The sequence below is a fragment of the Cydia pomonella genome, chromosome 26 (genome assembly GCF_033807575.1).
Source record: "Cydia pomonella isolate Wapato2018A chromosome 26, ilCydPomo1, whole genome shotgun sequence".
NCBI lineage: Eukaryota > Metazoa > Arthropoda > Insecta > Lepidoptera > Tortricidae > Cydia > Cydia pomonella.
In genome coordinates, this window is record NC_084728.1 from 11,284,980 (window position 1) to 11,306,020 (window position 21,041).

At 37.7% G+C, this 21,041-nt stretch overlaps 2 protein-coding genes across 2 annotated transcripts; both read left to right on the top strand.

Moving 5' to 3' along the window:
* The first annotated feature begins 8 nt into the window (after nucleotides 1-8).
* Nucleotides 9-10,394, top strand: LOC133531885 (zinc finger protein 768-like). Its single transcript, XM_061870288.1, has 4 exons — nucleotides 9-567; nucleotides 6,463-6,669; nucleotides 9,193-9,330; nucleotides 9,943-10,394. Exons 1-4 carry the CDS (start codon nucleotides 516-518, stop codon nucleotides 10,257-10,259), a joined length of 714 nt encoding a protein of 237 aa, XP_061726272.1. The 5' UTR covers nucleotides 9-515; the 3' UTR covers nucleotides 10,260-10,394.
* A 145-nt stretch (nucleotides 10,395-10,539) lies between these two features.
* LOC133531870 (zinc finger protein 596-like) lies at nucleotides 10,540-10,956 on the top strand. Its single transcript, XM_061870266.1, has one exon. The coding sequence runs from the start codon at nucleotides 10,540-10,542 to the stop codon at nucleotides 10,954-10,956; it is 417 nt and encodes a 138-aa protein (XP_061726250.1).
* Nucleotides 10,957-21,041: the final 10,085 nt, after the last annotated feature.

The following is a 21,041-nucleotide window of genomic DNA, read 5'->3' on the forward strand; positions in this document are numbered from 1 at the left end:
ATAAATTGGCGTCAGTCTCCAATTTTAGATTTATGGTGATATTTTATCAATCTAAATTTAAAAAAAAGTGTCCAAATGCACCTGATTTGATCAGACAATTTAATCAGTTTGGTGAAAAATTTACCCTCACCTTACAGGCGCACGCCTATAGCGCATCTATAGGATCCTACCATCTATGACGCAAAAAAATCCAGTAATTATAGTATGGCAACTTTTAATTTTCGACTGTCAGCGCCTCGCCCTCGTCAACGTCAAAATCTAACGTCAAATTTCTTTTGTACTTTTGTAGCGTAGCCCTATGGCGTAAATATTATTTTGTTTATTGTCCCGCGAATTTCCATCACACAAGCAACAGTATTTACTAAAGCAATCTTGCCAGAAACTATACGTTCGCTATACTGTGCTGAAGCTATTGTAGTCACAGCGTCCCGACTCCCAACGCAGATTTTGTGAAGCCTGTGAGGAACATAGATTACTGAATTGTTTAGTAAGGTGTAGAGGAAAGTGGCAGTGGTATGTCGTTGGACGCGCGCGTAAAGGAGGAGCCCCAGGACTGTACGGAACCGGGTATGTGTCGCGAAATCTTATTCGTGTAATGGTGTTACTAGAAAATAGAATAAGTTTGTCTTGGCGAGTCGTTTTTAAGGATACAAATCCAGTGTAACATTGTAACTATGGTTCTATACTGTGATAAAACTAAATTTCAAGTTTTTCAATACTTTTACAAGTTATTATGTGTAAATCAGGCATAATAATAATATGCTTACGCTTATCACGCATCAAAGAAATTAAAAACCAATGAAATGCGATGAGAAGAATTATGTTAAGAGAAATATGCGAAAAGCAATTCTACAATATGATTTTGATACCTTACAAAATGAACAGACAGACTTCAGATTTACTACTCTTAGGGCAAGCTACTTGCCATTAATCTGATGAATAAAGCCATCATTGGCATTTCATTCGGCGTAGAAAGTTTTATCTGGCAGTTAACACATTCACTGCCAGGAACCCACCTGGTGGGCGCTCGTGAACTTTGTTCAGATGCCGGACAACCCGCTGGGCAGGTTGTTTTGTACGCAGCTATAGACCACCGGTTTCTGGGGTAGTGCATCGTTTTTTGTCTGGCAGTAAATGTGTTAATTTGTTAGTTAGCTATCCAATACTTGGACATTGTGAAACAGGCCAAATGTAGCAAATATCTTCAAGTAATGTTGAAATTTTCTAACCTTCTTGCAGAATTTACTTTGCATAAATAAAAAGTGTCTTATGTCCATTAAAAAAGAAAACATTAAAATTATCCACATACATTCAACTGGTAATATTGTGTTATTTATTGTTCTATCAATTTACATAACTCTAAAATAATGTTGACCACCTAAAGGGTAAAGATACTTTCACCTTTTATTGACCAAAAGATACCAGCATATAACCGTTTATTTCTATTTGTCACAATAGTCCGCACCTCGTTATCAAAATTGCAGTTCATTGAAAATAGGTTTTGTACACAACTAAGCTTTGACTAGCATAAAATCATAATTTATTTTTACTTTAACTTGTACAAGGTGTTTTTTTTAACTCTGGTTTTTTTTTAAGCTTTGGGGTATGGCTAAGTACAGGGGTGTATTTTTAAAAATTTGGTGCTCCAGGCCAATCATTTTCGCCGCCCCATAAGTCAAGGAAAAAAAACGATTTAAATAAGAAAAATACAAAAAAATTGCCCGCCCCTAGTGGCCGGCTATGGCCTGCATGGATTTAGGGTAATTACACCCCTGGCTAAGTACATTCAAGGAAATGAATGGCATAGTTTATTATGCGAAAATAATAATTTTCGCATGAAGTTATTAAAAGCATTGTTGTAACAGATATTATTTTTAAATCCACCAAACAATTGAAAACTATGAAATTTCAATTATCAATCGTCCAAGACAGTACTTGCGTTTAGTAGCAAATGTTCATGTCATACTAAATACCAGCGAACGAAAAAAACATAGAAGACTTATCTCAAACAAAATATCAGCGTAAAAGTGGCCCCACTATTAAAAGTAAAAGTGGCCCCACTATTAAAACACGCAGTACTCATAATGGACCAATTGCAACTCGTCGATGTTGACATCTTGTTTTCTTCGACGAAACTGCGTTTGACCATGATTAGTCAATTTAAAACCACCCAAACTACGATTGGTGTATTATAAAATAAGGCGCTGTGATTGGCTGTAGCATTGACACTTGAAAATACATGACAATGGAAACCAACTCCACGTAGACGGTTTCATGCGATATAGAACGTTTTAAATGCTATATTTTGTATGATAATTTGTTATTTTATTTTAAAGAGTATTAATATATAGGCTTATTATTTGTTCGTTTGTCGCACGTGTTTAAAGGCAATTAAGCCTCCGAACCAATTAATACATTGTATCGTTCATGCAGAAATTCGTATTGAACACGTCGTCGTAGGAACAGTTTGTATGGGAATGGGAAAATATCATTATTGTTTTTACTATTTTCTTTGTGGGGCCTACTCCACATCAAAGTACGCAAACAAAACGGAGTCACAAAACCTTTTTCGTGTGGACCCACTCACGACACGACAGCCGACAACATGGCGGCGCGCGGGCTGGCAACCGTTGCTAGACCGCCGGTAACGCGTGCGTCGCGCCGCCCGCGTCTGTCATCAGTGTTACCTACGTCACGGGATCGATCGCTCGCATATCGTCAACGCCAGTTAAATCCTATCCGCGTACTTGACTAGTAGCTTATCGTGATACTAACCTATGGATTCACGGACTAATATAAATGGTATGGTGCATGAACCTAACTAGTGTTTCGGTGAACTGTGTGTGCCTGTGCTAACCGCTTGTTTTAATACTAACTTAAATAATAATAACTTTTATAACTGTATTTCGAACATTACATATTGTTTATTAAGTGCGTGCATTATTATTTACGATCCACGTAGGTTTAACACCCACACTTGCATTCTTTCCATATTTTTTCACCGTTCAAACCGTCCCTGGACCTAGAAATATTGCAATACCAAAATTAGCCAAATCGGTCCAGCCTTCCGCGAATTTAATAAAAAGTTATAAATAGCAGCTAGATCTTTACTTTACTTAGTAAAAATGTACCTACACAAAAAAAAGCGCCACCTACAACGACGATTCGTATTTACTATCACGAATTTAAATTGTCAAAATAACAACCTGAACAAATTTATAATGAAAGTTTCTTAATATCAACGATTGTTTAAAATGCATAACATCATCCCCATATGAAACCTGTTTTGATCAAGAGAAATCAAAATAATATGATCCTAGCTAAACTATACGTGAAAAGTAATCCCATATTGTTTCCAGTATTTGTTGAAACGACTAGCACATCATTGGTTTCTCGCCTAAACTCCTTAAGTTCTTTGCAAGTTACTTATGTGATAGGAAGCAATTTGTCAAACACGGAAGTTTCGTGTCTAAGGAATATCCAACGCGTTCGGGTGTTAGCCAAGGGTCGATCTTAAGTCCACTGTTATTTGACATTATGATCAACGATCTTGAGGAAACAGTCGAGCATGCCAAGTGTCTACTCTACGCGGACGACCTGAAACTAATACTTGAAATAAAAAATATGACCGACGAAATGATGAGAAGTTACAGGACGACATCGATTCTGTTCGTCAGTGGAGTACAACTAATACGCTGCACTTCAATGTATCCAAGTGGTCTGTCATGACATTTAGTCGAGCAAAAAATCCGACACATGCTGACTACAAACTTGGGTCCAAGAGCATCTCTCGAGTCGTAACAGTCAAGGACTTAGGAGTTATCTTTGATGATCACCTGACTTTTCATGACCATATAAAAAAGTTAGCTGCTGAGTGCTTTAAAAGGTTCGGATTTGTTATCAGGAGTTCACGTGACTTCCGAAATCCAAGCGTAATTAGGCTCCTGTATACATCACTGGTTCGTAGCAAACTCGAGTCTGCGGCAGTCGTTTGGAACCCTCATGAGACTTATGCACTGCTTCTGGAGAGAGTACAAAAAGCATTTTTAAGGTGCCTCTATAAAAAACTGCATGGGTACTATCCCTATCTATACCCTACTAAGTTCTTGCTTGGATCACTTGGCTTCAACTCTCTGGAAGTAAGGCGTAATTACAAGTTTTTGACACATATGTGTAGCATATTGAGGGGAAAAAGTGACTGTCCCGACTTGGTGTCAAGACTTGTAAGACTTTCGGTACCGTTCGTGCCAAAGAACCAGCTCAGGCCGCGGTGCTCTAGTCTTTTAGCCGTTCCTCTTGCGCGTACAGTTTCGTGCAGAAACTCTCCAATTCTTCGAGCCCTCAGGACAATTAACGCGTTCTTGTCATCAGCCCCTGACTGCGATGTGTTTGCTAGCAGATGGGTAAATGTATGTCGTGAATGTTTGAAATACTGTGAGATGATGGATGAATGATTTGTTTTCTATTGTTTATTGAATTGTTTGACATGAAATTGTATAATTGCATATTTTAAACCACTTGACATATTTTTAATTTATAATATTTGCACGACTTAATTGTAATTCAATAATTATGTACTTACTATGTTGCATGTATACATTTGCCAGCGCTTTGGTGCGAACTGTAATGCTGTGTAAATATCGTAATAATAATAAATAAATAATAAATAAATCATTTATCCGCACAATAAGGCATATTTATTTTATTAAAGATATAATCTTAATACTTCTTACTATGATTGTGACAACGGGCCGCCATTTGCGAACTAAATAGCTCCGCGGCACAAAGTTGACGCTCCGCCCGCTTCGGCACAATATGTGTGGGGTCATTTTGCAGAGCTAGTTCGTCATCTATGTTTATTATCAATCGCTGCTAAATACTATATAATCAATATGTAAACAGGCCCTAAGGCCAGTGAACACGCTTGTAGGTGACTTATCAGATAAAAATAAATCATTGAGTGTCTCCAAAATGGAGTTAATTAGAATACCGATTTCTTCGAGAATGTTCCCTTTCCCTCTAAGAAAGAAAGCACCTTTGAAAATAGCAGACTTTAAAAAAACACTGTGTAGGCGTTTAGTAATTTAGCATTTAGGATTTGAAATATGTTTTAGTATAATATAATAATAAATAGTTTAAGGAAAGTTTAGCGACAGGTGGCAAAGTTAGGGTAATTTAGAATTTTATTATCTATTTCATTGGAGGGTGACTGCTATAGTTTTTGGCCTCTTCATAGTAATTGGCCACAAGGCAGAAAAAAAGGCAATAGAAGTCTATTGTCAAGAATGGCCAATAACTATAGTAGTCACCAATACCAATCAGCAATCACCTAATCTATTACATATATATTTATTGGTCAAATTATTGTATTGAGTTAGGGTTTCCTACAGTCGTTTTACTGACCCTTATTGATTTTGATAATGAGGTTTGATGGTATCTCTTAAGGCGCAGGGTAGGGCCAGGCATTCTCCATACACACCTTGTGCAAGTTTTATTCATTAGTTTTGGCACTATAGCATTTCATTTCATTTTTGCTTGTATATATTGGTTATACGCAGAACGTGATGTAGAAATTTTTCTTTATTAAAAAAAAAAATCAAAAATTCAAAAAAAAAAATTCAAACAAAATAATACATCAAGCCCTAGTTTACAGAAAAATAAGCATATTTACCAAAAATAATAACTGTAGCGCAAACACAAACGAAGAAAACGATTAAAAAAAAAAATTAAAACAAAATAATACATCAAGCCCTAGTTTACAGAAAAATAAGCATATTTACCAAAAATAATAACTGTAGCGCAAACACAAACGAAGAAAACGCGCTCAAATCCTTAAGGCGTGTCTCGATCTCATTGTTCGACCGCTACAAATCTGTATTCTGGCTCGCGAGACATTTTTGACACCATCTTGAACTAAAGTTAGTAGATACTTTACGGGCAGGCTCATTGCTGCACTAGTATCATTTCATGCATCATTGTTTAATGATTTGTTGCGATAATCAGTACATTTACTGTTCAATAGAAACCCTTTTCATTATCCATGTCTGCGGCCGCGCGAGCCATCTGAAACACCACCACCATCAAACAACATCTGAACATCTGTCCCAACTGCGCGAACAAAACACTGAACGCTCCTTTGCTGCGCGGTCAAAAACCAACAATTCATAAATGGTTCGAGCACGGACTCGCGCACCAATGATCGAGACGACTCGCGCGGCAGCCCGGTATCCATGGCGCGCGGCAGCCCGGTACCCATGGCGCGCGGCTGCCGCGCCATCCAATGTTCGATAGTTTGCCGCGCGATATCGAGAGTATCGAGACGCGGCTTTAAGCTTCTGTGTCCTTGGCCTTTATTTTAAACAGTGTTGCAACGAGTTAGGGATCGATTATTTCTTAAAAATGTTAGCCTTAGATTCTGATTTAATACATTTAATAAAAAAATTATCCTATTCTATTTGGCAGTTTTCGTAAAGGTGGAAGTGGAGTATGAGGCCCCAGATGAGGTGCGTGTGAAGGAGGAACCCTTGTATGAAGACAGCGTTCCGTATGGTGAGGACAGTGTCCCCTATGATGGGACAGACGAGTCGTCCGGCCTGTACTCCGATCGTGTGGTCAAGCTTGAGGTTCCAGAGCCGGAGCACTCGCAGTCTGATGAAGATTATAACTATGGTAAGACGCTGTATATTGTGACAATACATTTGTGCAAATACATACATATCCCATAGCTTTAACTCACACGATTCCTGAAAACATACCAAACAACAAACAACATACCCACCATAACCCATACTAAAGTCATGGTGGGAATAAAAAATTATGTGAGACTGTGACAAGGACAAACAATAATAACGCTTTCTTTGCTATTCCTACTGAAAGTTCCATAAGAGCATCTCGTTCAGTTATCTCGCCCCTCCCTCGTTCCATCTCTGTATATGCACCGTTATATAATCTTCTTTTACCACTAGCACTGTTGCGTTTGAAAGTATATAATAACGTGGCAACGCTGTCTTGGCGTTATCGTTTATTCGTTTACTGCAGTCATGTACTCGTACAACGCATTTTGTCTAGGACTTTATTACTATGGTACATGAACCTGAATAGGGCAAAGCAATTTTCTACTTATATCTAACACGTAATTCAATAAAAATTATCAAATCGTAATACATTATTAAAATTACAGTTCTTACACGCAAGTAACATAAAAGTAATTTTAATTTTTAATGTCAATAATTTTATTAATTTATTCATACCTGTCAATATTTGTGCCAAAGGGTCTAGCAGGCTAAGCGAACAAGAAGTGCCCCCAACGACGGATTTGTCGATATTTCTGGTAGTGTACTGTTAGGTCCTAAGGACCCTCCATGCTTAACATCAGACCTCGATTCTCTTTTGTTTGCGAGTTATTCAGGATAACGTAAAATAATTAGGGTATCATTGAAAGTGTCATATTTTATAAACGATTCAAGTTACGTGAACCAAATAAAATTATATTTGATAACAATAAAAAAAACTACAAAATGCATATTTTTTACCAGCATCCTGTCCTTAAACTTCATTGCAAAAAATAGAAATATTTTTTTCCTTCCAATTTTTTTTTACTTTTCGCGGAGGTACACCTCCAGAAAAAAATGCATGAGTAGCCACTAATTCCCACTACATACAAATATAAAAATATTTGCACAAATGTTCGTGCTTCATGTCAAAAAAAAACGATTCTCCAATAAGTAGTCACTGGCATTATATGTACAGATAGAAGTACATCAACGATGACGTGTCAGCCTTGATAACATCTGACACATAATATTATCTGCATTTGTTTTTTGCATTTTGTAGTGGAAAATGGAAAACATTAAGTGCAAGTCTTGTAAAAAAACATTAAAAAATATCCGTGGGAAACAAAAATGCATAGAAACAGAGCAAGAGGCTGATTTATATAGCAAATGCACTAATATGTTAATTTGCATAAATGATTTATTGTGTGGTAAGTGTCGGCTTTTAGTGTATAAACATAAAGCAGTAGCATCAACTTCTGCGAGTACATGCACAACAATTGGCGATGCTGGCTCTGCGTCTGCAACCTACTGCTTTATGTTTATACACTAAAAGTCGACACTTACCACACAATAAATCATTTATGCAAATTAACATATTACTGCATTTGCTATATAAATCAGCCTCTTGCTCTGTTTCTATGCATTTTTGTTTCCCACGGATATTTTTTAATGTTTTTTTACAAGACTTGCATTTAATTTTTTCCATTTTCCTACAAAATGCAAAAAAAAATGCAGATAATATTATGTGTCAGATGTTATCAAAGCTGACACGTCATCGTTGATGTACTTCTATCTGTACATATAATGCCAGTGACTACTTATTGGAGAATCGTTTTTTTTGACATGAAGCACGAACATTTGTGCAAATATTTTTATATGTGTATGTATTGGGAATTAGTGGCTACTCATGAATATTTTTTTTGGAGGTGTACCTCCGCGAAAAGTAAAAAAAAAATTGGAAGGAAAAAAATATTTCTATTTTTGCAATGAAGTTTAAGGACAGGATGCTGGTAAAAAATATGCATTTTGTAGTTTTTTTTATTGTTATCAAATATAATTTTGTTTGGTTCACGTAACTTGAATCGTTTATAAAATATGACACTTTCAATGATACCCTAATTATTTTACGTTATCCTGAATAACTCGCAAACAAAAGAGAATCGAGGTCTGATGTTAAGCATGGAGGGTCCTTAGGACCTAACAGTACACTACCAGAAATATCGACAAAATCCGTCGTTGGGGGCACTTCTTGTTCGCTTAGCCTGCTAGACCCTTTAAGTAATATATAGTACAGTCAGCGTCAATACTTTGTAGCAGTCAAAGTGGCCAAATAGTTCGGTACACCATACTAAATATAGGGTGTACCGAACTATTTGGCTACTTTGGTTGCTACAAAGTATTTGACGCTGACTGTACAATACAATTTATATAGAAATCATACATTGGCGTCGTTTAGGTATTCATAAACAGTATAATAGCATTTTTAAATTTGTTTATATATTATATTTGTGTATATATCATTGTCTGAGTACACGAGCCTTTTTGAGCTTTTGAGCTCACTGGGGGCTTAGTCAATTCGTGTAAGAATGTCCAGTAATTATATATTTATTTATAATATGAACAGAGTGTTGTTTGGCAGGTGGAGTGGGGATTTCGCCCGAGCAGACCACCGATGGGGCTGCAGGAGCGCCCGGGGGGAGCGGGGAGCGGGGCGAGCTCATGCTGGTGCTGGAGCCCCTCACTATGCAGGTGCACGCCGAGAGGGTCCACACGCAAGGTAACTAGTGTTGGCTCGCACTTAGCGCCGATCGGTGGCAGGTGTGTCCTTAACTACTTAGGTGCACTTGGAGGGTCACGCCGCGAGGATATGAGAATCTTGAAATAAATTTACTCCTGGGCCCATACGTTTCGTCTGCTTGGGGCTCTCAATGTGTACCATTCGATTTATTTTCGCGATTTTGTGGTTAGTCCCTTGGGGAATTTGTTTATTATGACCATCTTAACACATTTTAACAGTCGGATCACGGCCTCAAACAAAACTTTGGTATGGTTAAGTACGTTTAGGGAAACTAAATGACTTTTATATATCTTTTTTTTATAAAAAGTAACTAAATGCTGCATATACCGTTATTGTTTAGGTCCCGGTAAGACACGACACGTTACTACAAGTATTGTATAATACAAAATAATGAATAGTGAATCATTTTTTCACCCTACGCCCACGTGACGTAGCGAAACTGCCAAACCATATATTTGACTAAGGTGTAGAGTTTGTGAAGTCAGGGCTTGTAGTGCTTGTAGAGATGGGTTAACTCTTTGCTTATCATGGAGATATCATGAATTTGCTTAATAAATCAAAGTCTACCACAGTTCGCATGACTTGTTTCAGAGGAAGGGAGCGGGGGGGCGCTGGTCGAGCGACGAAAACCGAAGAAAGAGCACATATGTCTACTATGTACCAAGAACTTTAAAGACTCCACCAAATTAAAGGAACACATGAGATGCCACACCGGTGAGAGGCCCTACCCCTGCAACGTTTGTAAGAAAGGATTCATCAAATCCGGTGATTTGAGAAGACATGAGCGCTCTCACACGGGGGAAAAACCGTATTCCTGCAAGATATGCCAAAAACTGTTCTCTGAATCGACCACTTTAAGAAGACACGAACGGATATGCATGGCGAGAAACCTGAAGTCTCACAGGTGAAAAAATACAAACGATCAACCATTATCAAAGAAGATGTGACGGCCAATGTGGGCGACAAACCCTTCGCCTGTGAAGTATGCAAGAAATCGTTCATTCGGGCCTGTGATCTAAAAAGGCATGAACGCTGCCACACGGGTGAAAAACCATATTCTTGTACGATGTGTGATAAACAGTTTTCAGAATCGACCACTTTAAAAAGACACGAGCGGCAGCACACCGGAGAACTGCCGAGGCCACGCGACAGCCTAGAGGCGAGTATAAGAGCGCGGACGTGCCAAATATGCGGAAAATTATTCAAGAAATCGACTATATTAAAGAACCATATAAGAATCCATACAGGGGAGAAGCCTTACCAGTGCTCAATGTGCGACAGATTGTTCGCACAACATTCCAACTTGAATCACACGAACGAACGCACACCTATGAAAAACCCTACATCTGTCAAGTATGCAAAAAGCAGTTCTCACAACATAGCACTCTGAGGAGACACGAGCGTACCCACAGGAACGAGAAACCATACTCCTGTGAGATATGCAACAAGACTTTCACACAGGGCAGTACTGTAAAGAGTCATATGAGAATACATACCGGCGAGAAGCCATATTCGTGCGGGGCGTGCGCCCGGGCGTTCACGACGTCGAGCACTTTGAGGAAACACGAACAAACTCATACAGGGGACACGAGCGGCGATAGTTAACACGTCGCATTATTACTGCGAAAGCTGCGGACTCGAGTGCGCCGCGGTCGGTGCGCGCGCAGCCTGAAGCGCAGCAGGGGTACAGTGCTATCTACACTTAGAAAGAGTAAATTGACGTGCGAGTGATCAATCCAGGACTTTAGTACTTACAACTACTTTTTATTTAGATTTAGACATTTAGATTCCCAAGATAACTTCTCGAGCTGCTGTCAAATTACTTTCTCTAATTGTGGTTTTCACTGTCAACTAGTCACTTCATAAATATGGTGCGAGAAGAATGCCAGTGAATACCGCAATCGATTATTTATTATAATTTAAAAATATCATGAATAATGTTTTTTATTCTAATCCATCGACATAAATACTTCTAGAAAAATATCTGTTCAAACCATAGAATAATGAAACAAATCTTTGAATGGAACAGAATCCTATATTTAATATTTATTGATTTAGATATATTACAAGTATTTTGACTTATTATTAAACCTTTGAAAATGGTACAGGAGCTTATACACGTAGATTAAAGGAAAACAAGTGCGAGTCGGACTCGCCCATGAAGGGTTCCGTACCATTTATGACGTATTAAAAAAAAACTACTTACTAGATCTGGTTCAAACCAATTTTCGGTGGAAGTTTGCATGGTAATGTATATCATATATTTTTTTTAGATTTTTCATTCTGTTATTTTAGAAGTTACAGGGGGGGGGGGACACACATTTTTTCACTTTGGAAGTGTCTCTCGCGCAAACTATTCAGTTTAGAAAAAAATGATATTAGAAACCTAAATATCATTTTTGAAGACCTATCCCTAGATACCCCACACGTATGGGTTTGATGAAAAAATTTTTTTTTTAATTTTTTGACGTATTAAAAAAAAACTACTTACTAGATCTCGTTCGAACCATTTTCGGTGGAAGTTTGCATGGCAATGTATATCATATATTTTTTTAGATTTTTCATTCTGTTATTTTAGAAGTTACGGGGGGGGGACACACTTTTTACAACTTTGGAAGTGTCTCTCGCGCAAACTATTCAGTTTAGAAAAAAATTATATTAGAAACCTCAATATCATTTTTAAAGACCTATCCATAGATACCCCACACGTATGGGTTTGATGAAAAAGATTTTTTGAGTTTCAGTTCTAAGTATGGGGAACCCTCAAAATTTATTGTTTTTTTTTTCTATTTTTGTGTAAACATCATAATGCGGTTCATAGAATACATCTACTTACCAAGTTTGAACAGTATAGCTTTTATAGTTTCGGAAAAAAGTGGCTGTGACAGAATCGGACAGACAGACGGACATGACGAATCTATAAGGGTTCCGTTTTTTGCCATTTGGCTACGGAACCCTAAAACGGTAAATCGAGCGTGAGCGTGAGAAAATTTAAACCTTTATAAAACAATTGTTAATCTTTTACTATTTATAAGACGAGAAAGTTTAGTTGATCAGTTCAGTACAGTACCGCCTTTAGCCAGATTCTGTTCACTCCCCTAAAGTGTTCAATGTACTCACTGGGAGGGGCGTAGTTAGGCGGGCAGTATCGATACGGCTTCGGGGTTTTAAAACACCCAAAGAGCGTATAAACTCCGTGAATATTCTTCAGATGTCTCATCATATTTCTATATCTTGTGTAATAGCCACAGAAAGCGCATTGCTGTACCGCGGGTGGCGCACGTGGTCTCCCTCTAGTGTACATGGGAGCCCAGGGTGAGTCTGGCTTGTCCGGACCCGGACTGACTGCTTGTATAATCGAGTTCTCTCCAAGGGCAGCCTCCGAAGCACATAATCTTCATCCAGGAGAATTAAACGGTTTGGCTCCTCTCCCGGGTCATCGGGCGTTGGTGCGTAAATTTCATGAGTCTTACCTGGGTGCGGATTCCCTGTTGCAGACGTGTTCCTAGTGATGATGGAGGCGAGACTCTTTCATGAAGGGACTGTGAAGATGACGAAGAGTCCGATATGATATCCGCAAGGGGCTCCGTCGTCCGGCCTTGCTCAGCCCTCCAGCTCGCAGAGAGCGGTAGGAAGATAGGGATAGAGCTCTCGGCCTCTGTCTGGAGAGTCGCTCTACGCGGCCTTGTCGACATCTCCGCCCGTCCCCCATTACTTCCCATTCCCATGTCACCACTGGCTTGTTCCTCAGATACCTCTGACCCTATTGGTGGAATGCCCTGTATTTCCTCTTTGAACTCGAATACGCTTATCTCGTTTTCGCGTTCCGCTCTTGGCGAGTTTCTCTGGTCTTCGTCTCTGCCTTCCAGTAGCGGCGCGTGAAAATTCTGGCTAGGCAACTCTGAACAAAAAAAAACACCTTAACATTATGTACTTACTTTTTTTTCATGATAAAAGTGAGGCGTGCGCTAGGTGTGTCCTTGGGCGCGACCTTTTGCAGTTAGTGTATAACCACCTTTGCCATACTATTATACACACAACATACAAAATATCACTGGTTTAGTAACTTTATATATAAATTTGTGCACACAAGTAAGTAAAATCACATAAAAACATTTAAAACTCTAATAATAACAACAAGCCTTGGTAACAACCGGGACGGGAGTGTTCACAAACACACAAATTCTAAAACCTATTACCACAAACCTACAAACAGTACTTTCTTTGAATAAACGTTCTTTATCAAATTATTAAACTTGAGACTACATAAAATTCTCGGATTTCTCTATTAAAATTCCACCTTTTTTTAAAGGTTTTTACAAAAATTGGTATCAATGATAGCAAAATACTGTACAGTTTTACCCATTTATTCAATTCAATGTTTTTGTATGGCAATATTAAGCATTCGCGCGGCAAACTCCACTCGATTCAAAATTGTGAACCATTACACTCCAATATAAATCTTACCTGTTTGTATTTAAGGTTTAAATTCAAATGAAGCAGCATGTTAATAATAACTGACGTTATCGCAGCCGTGTACAAAGGCCCTACCGCGTACCCCGAAGTTCGCAAATTGCGAGCATCTTTCTCTGTCACCCTAGTTACGCCATTGGAGTAAAAGAGAAAGTAGCCCGCAATTTGCGTACTACGGTGTTCGCGGTAGGCCCCTCAGTGCTCGCGGACTTTATGAATACGTGCGTGCATTTTTCCAATATAAAACCTTATGCTATTACGTTTAAGGTTTTTATTCAAATGAATAACCCGATACAAGACCGAGTTGCTTTGAAGCTCATTCGCGTGGACTCTCTATAGCAAACTTTATAAGCGTGTGCGTGAGTTTTCGTATCTGTGTAGTGGCGCATGAATGAATAGTCAAGCTTAGCTTCACTTCGCGCGCCTGCTATGATTAGTGCTTTAGTAAATCGTGTTATCAATTCCAAGGTAATGTAATACGTAGTGTTTTCATTATGGATATATTTTTAATTTTAATTATGATATATAAGTTTGGTTTATATAGCAATAAATTTTAGGCAAGCCGGTGGGAATCGAGTAGTATGGACCCGCCGCCCCTGCTGCCATCAGTCTCGCCTATCTCTTGTTCAGTTAAATTTGGTACAACGCCTCACCCATTTGCAGTAAGTTAATTATTCACAGAGCAGGAGACTCCCGTAATGGCCAGCGGTTAATTACACACTGAAATAAATCAGTTCATTCAACTGGAATTTATTCAATTACTATAAGGACAAAAGGAACAACAAACGACTAAGCTATTGATAATTAATATGTTGCTCCATATAAACGTTTATAACGGAACAAATAAATTTGTTTCTTGTAGCTACATAAGCTACAGCTCATCTTTTGGGTTCATTATAATATAATGAATAAATGTATGTATCTCCTGTAACATGAATTTATAAAAACTGAATTGAAAAAAAAAAAAACATAATTATCGAATATAAGTTGGCTGGTCCAACTTTCATGTAGAAAAAAGTGGAATAGATTTTATCTTCACGTGGTTCTTATATTATATTATAGATGTTTAATTGCTCAAATTTTTGCTAGGAATATTTTTTACGTATATTGGAATAAAAAGCCTACATGGAGAAGGAATTTATATTACCTTATATTTTTGAACCACCCTATTATCGAACCTACCCAAATTTTACGGAAATTGGTTTATCGGAATGGAAGAGAAAATACTCCTCTTCCCATTTCCGAACCCCCACGGTCAGTTGGTCATACCATGAATGGTAAAAGTATAACCACCTCCATCTTCGTCGGCAAAAGAAGGGCCATTTAAAGCTTCACTCTGTAGTGTTTTATCTCTATAGGATTTGTTAATTTAATCCGCTAAACCACATTTTTCTACATCGAATACCTTTCCTAAAATATCAACAGGAGGTTTACATAAATATAAATCGTCGGAAGACTGTGTTCCTGTAAATTCGTGCCCTGCATTTTGTAGTCAAGATCTATAGCTGGCATCGCCGACTGCTAGTAGTTAATCTATATACTTACACCAAAATTATCTAAATAATGTCAGAAGCCGTACCGTAACTTTCTGCCGCGACAGCCACCTTGAAACATTGCTGCCGGGCTAGGTTATAATGCTAGAAAACTGTTTCCCTCTTTTAGCTATGATATTCATTTTGGTAATTAAATCAATATAACATACATTTACGTTTAAACTTTTGTACCTAAAATAATATCAATATTCCGATCTACAACTAATCTATAGAAAAGCCAAAGTTGATAAATTAAAGTGCAAAAACTGCTCCGAAATATTCTGAACATGGACCCCCACATATCGCACCCGTTTTTGCCTGCGCAACTGTCCGTCTCCTTGAACAGACAAAAGAGTTTCAGACTAAAACACTGAAATGAATGCACTTAGCTCGCGCTTGGCGCTCGCTTGATCATTCATCGATACCAAATTTAAGTGCAAAAAAAAAACTAAAAGTTACAAACACAATTCAGGGATAGAACCAGGGAACTCTCTTTCCCTGCTACAAAGCTTAGTCTATCAAAAATACGAAATTCAAGTGCAAAAAAAAAAACAAAAATTATTAATTGTTCGGGGATGGAACTCGGAACCTCGATATTGCAAAGCGAGCGTATTACAACTGAGCCACGAATGGATATATTCAACACGTTGAAATTAGGCTACTTATTCTCCAGCGTAACCTAAATATCTAAATACCTCCTAAACCAGCGTTCTAGAATATCTGAATTCAAAATCACTCTGTCTCAAAAAGAAACTCTTATGATATTGATATGGCTATTTGTTTAGGCACGACGTACCATGAATACGCCATTTTGAAAAATTTCCAATAACTGGATCGACAAAAATTCTATTTAATCATAGAATATGGTCACAAAATTTCACTCGAATCGGTTGAGAGTTGCGACCTGTAGAGGAGAACATCCGGACATACGAAAGCAATTGCCCGAGTCAAAACGTAGACCTACGTTACGCTTCGGTCAACTACGCTACGTTTCGGTCAATTACTACCACAATGGTATTTTTTTAACATTGGCAACATGTGCGAGTGAGACACAGGGCTCGGGTTTTAAGTGGACCGTTTTCTCCGGTCTAGTACGAACACCTTACTGGCTCGGTAAATAAGGTTCAAATTGGTATGGCAAAAAAAGTCATTGCGCTCTCCACTTTAATATATACCTTCATGATCGAGTAATTCGAGTATGACATTGACAGCGACATTGTCTTCACTTCGTTCGTGTGGCGTGGTCATTTTTTATTATATTAATTGCTGTTAAATAGTGTTGTCTTACTTTTTTATCAGTGATATCGTAAGAATCGAGCATTTGATATAATATTTGGACGGGCGTTGTGCGAGATGGAGGGGATCCCGGACGGTGGCATGGCGCGCGTGAAGCAGGAGCCCGAGTCGGTGACTGACCGCGGTGAGCTCACACTAACATCACTTACATTTATTTCATCATTTCTATTCAGTCCTGTAGATATACGCCTTTTACGTGAGTCGCTCCGTTATGCTATAAGTATAATGTATATTGACAACCTTCATGGCTCTTTAGATAAACCTTTGATGTTGACACATTCTGCCCGGTACTCCTTTCCGTTGCATTTCAGCACCACATAAGACAACATGGAAAACAACCCCTTGTTAATTCAATTTAAAATACATTGTTTTAGTAATTGTTAAGGAGGAAGCAGAATTCGCTGATGAGGAGTGTGTGAAGGAAGAGTGCGAGGGTGGCATAGACAAGTGCGGCGTGAGCGAGGCAGCCATGCTGGCCGGCTTGTACGCCGACCACGAGGTCAAGGACGAGGTGGTGCTGGGGCCGGAGCGCCCACACCGCCCTGATGTCGCACTGGTGGTGAGAAGTATGTTGACTTTTTCTTTAACATGTACAGTCAGCTGCACAGATGACTCACCGCCATCTCAACTGAGCACCTATGTGTTAGATGTTCAGCTGACACACACACAAGTGACAAGTGCAATTGGAAAGGATGGTTACGGACTCATGAGGTGATTCATACAGGCACTAAACTCTTTAACTTCTGTGGTTACATGTGCAATCAAAAAGGACCATTACATATTCATGAGATGAAAGATACTGATGAAAGCCTTTAAATTTAACTGTGTACTGTGATTACGAGTGTTATTAAGTTTAAAGATTCTTTATTTACTGAAGAACAATACAGTTCACTAAAAATGAGCTTGAAAATTTGATTTATTTATTTATTTTATTTAAGCCTATATTTTTCTTAAATATTTTTAGAATGGAATAGAAAAATAATAATATTTCGTTTCACGATGTTGGGTCAATGATCTTTGGTTAAGGTTATACACATGAAGTCATCAATTGAGTAGCATGCGTGTTGAATAAGTAATAATTTAAGATTTTTTATAAAAATTGAGTCAGTTTTCGAGTCCTTTAATGTAGATGGGAGTGAATTATATAATTTTGACTTTAATTGGTTCTTGTTTGTGTGCACCCAAGTTTGAGAACCGTATGTAACGCATGGTAAGATGCATGTGTCCATTACTGTTTTCTTATGTTTTTTTAAATTAAATTAAAAATTTTAAATATTATAGGACATTTTTACACAAATTGACTAAGTCCCACAGTAAGCTCAATAAGGCTTGTGTTGAGGGTACTTAGACAACGATATATATAATATATAAATTTTATAAATACTTAAATACATAGAAAACACCCATGACTCAGGAACAAATATCCATGCTCATCACACGAATAAATGCCCTTACCAGGATTTGAACCCGGGACCATCGGCTTCGTAGGCAGGGTCACTACCCACTAGGCCAGACTGGTCGTCAATGTTTGAGACTGTAGTTTCCTTTTAGAAGCTCTTTAAAACTCCAATACTTCTCCAGCTGATATTATTCTGCGGTCTATCTCCTGGCTGTTGCTGTCAGTGTCAAAGGCTATCCTCTTGTCTCAGTATATGTAATGGTCTACAAATTCGAGTTCTTTGCCTTGTATGTGTATTTTTGTAGGGGCTCCGTTAGTCATAATTTTGGTTTTTGTATGGTTCAATCATCTTATGTTACCATATGTTCATTGTGAATAACCGATTTCATTCATTCATTCATTTCCAAACCCACTTTACAGCTTTCCTCATTCAGCTCATTTAGCATTATTTGTACGCTATTTGTAGTTCTAGAGCTTCCCATATAGCGTTATGGCCATAACTAGGGATTGCAAACCGGATTGATTTTCAATCCGGCCGGATCCGGCCGGATTTTGGCCGTAGTCCGGCCGGATCCGGCCGGACCGGATCCGGTTTGGTATAGGGATATAAATTTAATTAAATGACATATTTTTCTAGTTTTTTGCGTAATACGTATTCCTAAATCTATAATTTGAAGTTAATAAATAACTTCTTAACAATAAATAGAACTTGGTATTAAAAAGTGTTACAATGTCAATATCATTTTAAAAACAAAATTTTAAATCGGTAATTTATTATATTTAACCATTCTAAAGTGCTAAAATTTTCGTTTACAACTATAAATTTGATTGGTTTCCAAAGCCTGATGATGGGATGTGGGTGGGAATTGGAGCTCCTTGAAAGGACAAGTTTTCGTAACTGTTCTTTAATTGAATTCTTTGTAGAGTCTGTTCGGAAAGAGAAGAGTCGTGGAATGTTTTGGGCCCCAAACATTCCACGACTCTTCTCTTTCCTCACAAACTCTAACGTTGACATCCATTATAGCATAGAGAAATAAGAAGTACATACAGTGCTTACTCCATACATCAGTTTTGGTACCAAAACGCTTATTATTTTCGTAGTCGACATCTAGCATCGAGTAGCGGAACTCTCAGTACTGCTACTCGACAATAGATATCGCGGCAAACAAAAAGTCTAATGCTCAACGATTTTCCGCTAATATTATAACCAGAGTAACCGGAACTCTATTTTAAACTCCTACGCTTACTATTATTTATTACTTTTAACGAAGATATTTTACTTTTAACCAATTATGATATTAAATGCGCTCTAGTATTATCATGCTCTAATTTAATTGTCAGAAAAAGTAGTAGACTGTATGATTTAAAAAAATTGTACTTTTTTTAATTTATGGAAAAGTATATTGGTCAAATTATAAGGAACAACATACGACACGACGATCTCATGCGAAAAATAATAGAATGTATGATTGAAAACCATCGCGGAAAGGGACTCCCTAAGAAAAGTTACATAGATCAAATAAAGAATTGGCTAGACGTAGAGTAGCATGTACCAGGAGATGAAGGAAATTCTATTAGATTAGATGAAATTGTAAAGACAAAAGATTCTCTCTTAATTTGAATAGAAAAGAATCTATATTCTATATTTTATCATATATATACATATATCGGAGAAACTAAAGATTATCAATATTATCATATATTCTTCATTCACACATATTGATGAGCCCAACTGTAGTCGGTTAATCTCCTATCACAACATTATGACACGACATTAACCTTCTCTTTAGCATAAATTACAAATGCCTTCTATGGCATCTCCATTCTTTCATTTTTCCTTCTATTACAGTATTTATGTAATCGTCATATCGTGCCACCAACATGAAAGAAGAAGAAATCCTCTTCTGTTCCCAGTCATCGTCATAATAAATATATTTTTATCTTACTAAATTTAAACTTTTTCATTCGTTTTTTGTTTTGTTCAACTTCATACCTCGTATCCGTTGCCTTTTCCTCATCTTAAACGCACAGCGCGTGCTGTATTTAGGCGTTTTTTTATTATACCGGATCCGGTCCGGATCCGGTGATTTTTACCGGATCCGGTAGCTCCTGAAAAGTGCCGGATCCGGCCGGATTACCGGATCCGCCGGACCGGATTGCAATCCCTAGCCATAACGCTATATATATATTCTTAAGAGTATTGATGTATTTGGAGTTCATCTTGCAGTCATTGAGGGCCTTCCAGATCGCGTTGTGGGAGATGCTGTCGAATACCTTGGTGTAGTCTATAAAGGCTACATAAAGAGGTTTTTTATATTCTCTGTATCATTCTATGATTTGTTCCATTGTGTGAATATGGTCTGTTGTCGAGAAGCCTGACCGGAACCCAGCTTGTTCTACTGGTTGGAGGTTGTCGATACGTCTTGTTATTCTATTTAAGAGAAAATTTGATTTACTTAAAATTAAACATAAATCCCACTAAAAACATTATCATGGAAAATGTTGCCAAGATGAAACCATAAGGCCTGTCAAAAAGTTATCAGATCTCTTGTAGAGCCAAGCTTCTAACTCTACAAGCCCTTGACTTGACTTGCCCAACACATTTTGACTAAGGTGTAGTTTGTGAAGTTAGGACTTGTAGAGTTAAAAAGCTTGGCTCTACAAGAGATCTGATAAGTTTTGGACAGTGCTAGCCTTATGGTTTCATCTTGGCAATATTTTAAATGAAAATGTTTTTAATCATATTTCACTATATTTTGTAAGTTGCTTATGACAATCTTCCATCCCCTAATTTAAAGGGTTGGGGCTGATTCACTATTAAAAATTCTGAAATGCATATTAAAACAATAAACATTTACATATTTCAAGCTACAAGGCTCATTATCAGTTTTAAAATGTCTTATTTCTTAATCATATAAATTCCTATGTCATAAAATATTGTACAAAAATATATAAAAATAATCATTTAATAGTATTAGGGGCATTTTTAT